This window comes from Orycteropus afer, unplaced genomic scaffold, assembly GCF_000298275.1.
Source record: "Orycteropus afer afer isolate SDZICR_OR568_19922 unplaced genomic scaffold, OryAfe1.0 scaffold00672, whole genome shotgun sequence".
Classification (NCBI taxonomy): domain Eukaryota; kingdom Metazoa; phylum Chordata; class Mammalia; order Tubulidentata; family Orycteropodidae; genus Orycteropus; species Orycteropus afer.
This window is the reverse complement of record NW_006922259.1, coordinates 146,002-153,798: the sequence shown is the minus strand read 5'-3', so window position 1 is coordinate 153,798 and position 7,797 is coordinate 146,002. Positions and strand designations below refer to the sequence as shown.

At 34.9% G+C, this 7,797-nt stretch overlaps 1 protein-coding gene across 1 annotated transcript in view; it reads right to left on the bottom strand.

Moving 5' to 3' along the window:
* Window positions 1-3,000: 3,000 nt before the first annotated feature.
* The window catches only part of LOC103210927 (butyrophilin subfamily 1 member A1-like), a 17,579-nt gene continuing 12,782 nt past the window's right edge, over window positions 3,001-7,797 (bottom strand). Inside the window, exons 5-6 of the mRNA XM_042783104.1 lie at window positions 5,112-5,132; window positions 3,001-3,533 (exon numbers count right to left, since the gene is read on the bottom strand). Coding sequence (XP_042639038.1) covers window positions 3,001-3,533; window positions 5,112-5,132 — 554 coding nt within the window. The remainder of the gene's footprint in view (window positions 3,534-5,111; window positions 5,133-7,797) is intronic.

Sequence of the window (7,797 nt, the reverse complement as noted above, 5' to 3'; positions counted from 1 at the left end):
TATACCAAAAAAAAAAAAAAAAAAAAACTCTAACAGTTTCTCAGGCTTTCTTTGCCTTTCTCAACTTTTGAATTTTGAACAGTATAATTATTTTATAGAATGTTCCTAAATTTGGATTTCTCTGGTTTCTCCATGACTAGATTCAAGCTGGCATTTGTACAACAGATATCACAGAAATGATCTTATATCTTTCTCAGTACAGTATATCAAAAGGCACATAATTTTGGTCTGCCCCACTACTGGCAATGTTAACTGTAATTTGTAACTTAGTTTAGGTGGTGCCCAGCAGGTATATCCACTGTAATGTTATACAGAGTTACTATTTTTGCTTTGGAATTAATAAATACATTTGTAACTGCCTTTCCAACTGTTTATTTGAATTTTTTTAATTGTGATTCATGTAAAAGCAAACAGAGCAAACTGGTTTTATACTCAACAATCCATACACATTCTGTACTGTGACATTTACTGCAGAACCCACACTCCCAACACCATTCTTCCCACTTCCTCCCTGTGCCCACCCCTTCCCTTCCTTCTTCTTTCCCATCATCCCCTCCTACCTTCCTAGGTCTATCCCTGGACAAATGCTGTCCTCTTGATCTTATAGGCTTGATTGTTCTAGTGAGTGCATACCTTCATGATATTAGTGTTCACCTTATAGGCCTATCGTTTGGCTGCCAGTTGAGTCACAGGGGTTAAGTTCAGTTTCTAGTTTGTAGAGTCTCATTATCCATAATATATTGACTGATTTGTTTCAAGTCTAGAATGTACAAACAGTATGTCAGTAATGCTAACCCATACCACTGCAAAGAGTAAACCCACTAAATGGTACTTATAATTATTTACTTTCATTTCTTTTTTTACAGAAAATTTATATTAATTGTGTATTATTTATTTAGTGCTGTCTAACACATCATCCCAAAACTTAATGGCTTAAAACACTCACAATCATTTATTATCTCTGTTAGCAGATACCTGAAATGAGAGGCATTGGCGTCAAACTCAAAGTAACAGGTAAATCTGCTCTGTCCCAGAGGGAATGAGGGGAGGTGAGGAAACTGGCTGTTCTCAAGAAAGAATGCTTTTGTGCAAACTGCCCCTTCTTTGAAAGATAAACCCAACCCAACCATTTTCACACAATGCTTGGGCAGGCTGGCTCCAGGATGTCTGCAGACTAACTGATACTACTAATGATTACTGTTTCCCTACACTTCTTCTATATAAAAAACCCTCCTCCTTCTCTGTACTTCAGATCATTTAGCACTTTCACTTCATGCTCCCTGATTGCAGCTGTAGTACTCTTCCTTAAAACTCTCTGTTGTAATCCTAATGGAGTAAGGATTTTGTTCTTTGGCATCCCTCAAAATTTCTGTAGCTCCGGAATTCTGGGTCTTTGTTGAGTGGTTGTGGGTCAGGATCTCTCAGGAAGTTGCAGTAAAATGCTGGGTTGACTAGCTGGATAATCCAATTCAAGGTGGCTCATCCACATGACCAACATTCGTCTGTCTGTTTGTTATACTGTGGTGGGGAGTCTACGCAAGGGCATCAATAACAGGAAGCACAGAATACTGGGGACCATATTGGAGGCTGACAAGTAAAATACAGTAATCTTAAGTGTACACTCTGATGTGTTTAAGTCCATGAATACATCCATGATATCCACATCCCTTTCAAAATGCAGAACATTTCCATCACTCCAAGAAATTCAATTCTGTTCCTTCCCAGTCAGTAGCACACCCAAAAGCAACCACTTCTCTGATTTTATTTGCCATATTTTTGCCTGTTTGAAAACTTCATACATATGAAATCCTACAGCATGTATTCTTTTGTGTCCAGTTTCTTTAGATCAGCATATCTCATCACAGAATCATCCATATTGTTGCATGTATCAGTGGTTCATTCTTTTTTAAGGTCAAACAGTACACAATTGTATGAATATATTAAAATTTACTTATGCATTTTCCTGCTGATAGATATTTGTGTTTTTTCCAATTTTCAGCTATTATTAAAAAAAAAAATCTATGAACGTTTTTGACAGTTTTTGTATTCATATGATTTTATTTTTCTAGAGTAAATACAGAGTAGTGGAATCACTGATGAGAGGATAGTTGTATGTTTAACTTTAACAGGAAACTCAAATATTTTCTCAAAGCGACTGAGAAATTTTCTACTCCCACCAATATTGTGTGAGTGCAGACTGCTCTATAAATTCATCTACTTCAATGTTGTGGGGTTTTTTTTTTTTTAATTATTATTAAGTCAGCTACTCTATAGGTGGTCTGTAAGGCTTTATATCTTTTATAAGAGACAGAATAGCATAATGCTTAATGATGTAGACTCTGCGGGCAAAATGTATGAGTTGTGTGTCATAAGCACCTTTTATAGCAATGACTTAAGGAGCCCAGGGGAAGGGGCTAGGTACAATGATAGGCACTGTACAGAAATGTCTTTTTAAGTGTGGGCAAGCTTGACTGTTGATAGAATTCAATTTTACTCAATTCAGTATTATTCTGTATGGTACTGTATCTATTTTGATTTTGGCACAGTGATGGCTATAAAATGATCAGTATTGTTTCTAGTCATGTAGAGACCACAATTTATTGCTGCAACTGAAATAAATCTGGAATAACACATGTTGGGAAATGTATAACAGTGATTTGTTGAGAAAAGTAGCTAACAAGTTTCAGAATCTCAACCACAGATGTAGAAAATATGAGAAAGCTTTGCATTTCTTAATACCAACAGGGAAAAAGGAAGTTTATTAATGGTGGGATGGGTTGTTAGGATGAGTGGTAAAAATTTTCCAATGAGAGGTATCATTCTCAGTTCCCAATAAGGCTGTGTAGGAGATTGGGTGCTCTGTGGCAGTCTTTTATAATTCCTGACTTGCAATGTACTGTTTGTGTAATTGCTATATGCTATCGTGGTCCACGTGGTTGACCTCTGTGGGAATGTATCTTAATCTTTTCTAGTGATGGACTCAAGTCATGTTGCTGATACCTACAAGATAGTAAGGCCATTACTGTTTCTCTCATTGAGAGGTCCAGGGTAGAAATATGGCTGCAAGCTCTCAGTGGGTGTAAACTTGAAGCTATAGAGAAATGGGAGATTAGCAAATTCTGTCGCATTGTAGAAAGTTATCAACTCCCTTTCATAATCCAGAAAAATTCCCACAATCAACATGGGTTCTTTGACATCAAGAGTGTAACGGGGAGTGGAAAGGACCTGGTACACATCATTCTTCAGGCAAAGTGTCCAGAAACCATTGTCAGGGCTAGCAGAGATAAACTGTCCCTTCTTAATAACTGAGGTTGAACACAGTCCTATTGTCCATCTATTTTTCCCCTCTACTCTGACCTCCCAATAATGATTACCACCACAAAAGGTGTTCTTGCCTAACACAGCTGGCATAGTATCAAATCGCTCAGGATTGTCGGGTAAGTCCTTCTTTGCTTCCACAGATGTTACAGATTTTCCATCATCCGACACCTCAAGATAAGGGTGAGCAGTGTCTCTATCCAGTATTATATCTTCTGCAGAAGAAGAAATAGATTGATTTATTGCAGGACTGAAAAAAAGACCTTTCATACTCCAAGGAAGACATCCAAGCAGGAGAAGGAAACAAAGCAGATCCTTTAAATACATAGAGAGTGGGAAATAAAATAAACTTCTGTACACCATTGTCCGTAATACCATTCAACCCATAAATCTGAAGGTCTTTTCTTGGGAGAAATACCTCCAAATATTTCAGCACTGAAACTGATTTGTGAAATAATTGCTGTCAAATATCTATAACAATAGTCTGAATCTCAGAATGCTTTCTAAATAATTGCACTAGGAATAGCATGCCGAGTATGTTAGTATGGATAGAGTGAAAAGTATGACAGAGTGATGTCCATGAAGCACCCCTACTTGCAAAGCATGGAGGCAGAAGCAGCTCCAGTGTGTTCAAAGAGCAAGGAAGTGGCAGGTGCAGCTGGAGGAGAGGAAGAAAGAGGAGAGTGGAAGGAGATGTGATTAGAAATGTAACTGAAGGTAGAGAAGGGTTGCAGGACTGTTTAGGACCATGAAGAACATTTTCAGGATTTGGGCTTTTTTTTTTTTCTGAATAAGAAACAGATAAATGAGAGGATAAAAATTGGAGAAAATAAGGATTCACAACTATTTAATGCAGTTTTGCTGTAAACAAAGGAGAAATATGATAGTAGCTGCATAGGGAAATTAGATCAAGTGAGCTTGTGGTTCTTTCCATTTTTTATTATATAAGAAAAATAATGATACATTTCTATGCCAATGGCAATGATCTGATAGAGATGAATGAATTCACGTTTCAAGAGAAGAGGAGAAAGAACAGAAACCAAATAAATTCTCTACCTTATAATATTTTTGGCTTTGGAGAATCTTTGTGGTTGTGGTATTGGTGTGATAAGAGTGATGACACATTGACCCATGTCACTTTAGTTTTGTGTATTTCATGATACATAAATTATATTTCAATAAAATATATTTTAAAAACAAGAAAGAGAGATGACCTATTTCTCATTAACCTACATTCTGAATTTTAGTATAAGATGACCCCATTGTTAATAAGAAGACCTGATATGCAAAGCTTTGCATAGCTTATGCATTCTTTTAAAGTAGTATTTTTTAAAAAATGAAAGAATGTAATGTCTTTCAAATAGTAACTTAGTTCTTATTTAATATTAGGTGCATATACATAGAATCAAATGATTTTATGAGTACAAAATATTATATGGATCATTTGAGCAACATGTTTTTCTTTTACAAGAAAAATTCGGAGTGGTTAAATGGCAATCATGAAGTAATTCCTTACCACACATTGGTCACTTTCTATTTACCTGCAAATCTTTGAGCTCTCTTCAGACCTACAATTAGATAGAGACGTTCAAGGTTAGGCAAAGCACCGGGCAGGGCAGAGACTGCAATAAATAATGGCATATGCTACATCAATGGTGAAAATCTTGGCTTTACTTACTCTCTCCTCCCAAGAGTTTTCTTTCCTCTGCAACCAATAGCAGAAAGAAATAAGTGTTCTGAGCAGACACAAAGTGCATTTTCAATTTTGCGTAAGAAAGAAACATAGAACTTACCAAGTTCTTTACTGATTTTGTCTAAAAATAAAATAAAGAGGGGAAATATTAATTCCAAAAAATGTGATGATAGGCTTTGGGCCTATATAACTTGGAGAGATAAGTGAACATTTAAGTCAGATTGCTGGAATTGACTGACCTCCAACTCATCATCCACATCCACATGGGACATCACCTATCTTGTTAGAACGAAACTGCTCTTTAAGGTTTCCACAAGCAAGCAATTATTTTATTACTTATCAATTGTTACTTCATCAGTTCAGTTTCTTTTCAGAACATCCCTGAAATAACTGAAAAAATTCCTATTAACTGAGTAAATAGTTATTGAGGGTCTATTTCTGCCATGGTTCATTTTCTGTACTAGGGACACTGCTGAGTAAGATGTAAGCTGTCCACCCACAAAGGGGCATCATCAAGAAGTCTGTTGATTATAACCCCCTACTAGGACCAGAGTGCTTTAGGAGAACAGAGAACAAGTGTGCAGGCATTCCTGCATATTTTGACAATGATTTCTTTCTATCATTTTGCTTAAATAATTTTAATTGCAAAAGAAATATGTGATCATTTCAGAAATTAAAAAGAAAGGACATAGAAAAAGCAACAATTGCATCAAGTTTCCATTACCCAGATAGAACCACGATTAAAATATCTTGTCATACGTACATCAAGAATATTTGTACTCTCACAATGCAAAAATCAAATGTATATGCCCATTATCATTTGTAAACAAAAAGGATCATGTAATACATACCACTTCATAATCTGCCCCATTCATTTGTAAGTTTGTTTTTAATATTTTTACATGAAAACATTCTCCTATAATTGAATGGCTGAAAGGTATTTCCTCTTACAAATAAAACATAATAAATTAGTCCTTTCTTTATAGACATTTAAGTATTGATTTTTTCTTATCTTGAAAAATAGCAAAAGTTAAAAAATGATCACCTATATTTCTCATCTATGATATGAATGGAGGAGATAAAGAGGCAAAAGCCATAGAGAATAATGAACATATGAAGTAATCGATACACAAAGTACAAATGCAGTTTGTGACTATAAAGACCAAAGACAAAGCAATAAGTAAAACCAGAGAATGATATTTACAACTCTTTTTCATGTGATGATGATGATTCAATAACATTTCCTTTCAGGAATTTTTTCCTATGTCTAATTTAAATTGGTTAAACTATAATTTATTTATTCTAAGTATAACTTCTTTTAAGAAGAGAACTGTTGGTTTGCATTATTTATAAAATACCTTCAAGCTTAGTGTTACTCAAAACAAGAATTAATTCTGTATTAGGGGAGGGAAATGAATTGAGTAGAATTATTGGAAATATAAGTAAATCAGTATGGAATGGCTTTCAGATAGGGATAAATCTGAAGTCAACGCTAAATTCAATGTGAGTAGTTCCTGTCATATATGTTATTTGGAATACTTTTGCATATAGTTAAGAACTTATCATATGAGAAAAGATTATGTTGGACATAAAAGCTGAGTCTAAGTATGATTCCAAAGTCAATTGAAGCAGAGGTGATTTTAAAAACAGCACTGTGTATGCTTCCTGGGCCAAATCTACAGAATTTTATTTGATGTCTTGTGTGAAGGAGGCTGTATAAGGAACCCATGTTGATGTTGTTGTCCTTTGTTTGGTTGAAATTTTTAACACAAAAGTATCCTGAGACTTTGGAAGCACAGAAGAGCATAGATTTCAGAAAGTTGAGAAAGTGTCAAAGCCTCATACAATATAACAAAATAATATTATTGATGTATGTTAAAAGACAAAACACTCAAGAACTCAAGGAAAATGGAAGTGAAAGTTAATCAAAATTCTGGTGTTGATTTCTAAACTTAGAATAAATAGTAGAATAAACCATAAAAGAATATCCAAATGTTTTATGTGACCTTTAAAAATTATGTATACTTAATGAGTCAGCACTTGAGATGGGGGAAGTTCCAATAAATATTCCTAAGCATGACTATCTTAAAAATGCAATGTTTGTACAAACTGAGCCAATCAATATAATTAGAGCAGATGACTAAGCATTTATGAGGAGACCTGGCACTGAGCACCATGCTAGAGGATGAAAACCAAACCCTCTGCCAGGGAGTCATTTCCAACTCAAAGGACCCCTATAGCACAGAGTAGAACTGCCCCCATAGAGTTCCCAAGGCTGTATATCTTTACAAAAGCAAAAAGAAGCTTCATATTTCTCCCACAGAGCAGCTGGTGGCTCGAACTGCTGACCTTTAGGTTAGCAGCCAAGTGTTTTAACTACTATACTATCAGGATTCTTCCTGCTAAAGGATATAGAAAAAAAAACAAAAAAATAAATGAAAGACTTTCTCTTTCCTCAAAGGAACAGGAATCATAACTGTATTGTACATGTCATTTCCTCAGTGCCTAGCAGAGTCCCAGGCAGATTGTAGCTGCTCAATAAATTAATGTTGAACGAATAAATGAATTGTATCCTTTAGAATAAAAGTGTAGGAGTCCTTTTTTCGTAGATCTTGTTATCTATTACATTGACTTAAATCAGTGAGTTGCAAGAACTATATACATGGACTCAAAGTAATCAATATTAACAGGAAAAACTAATGTGTGTGTGCAAAGTTTTACTTTAAATATATATATATATACTTTAAATATATAAATATAAATATATACATAAACGTACATATATA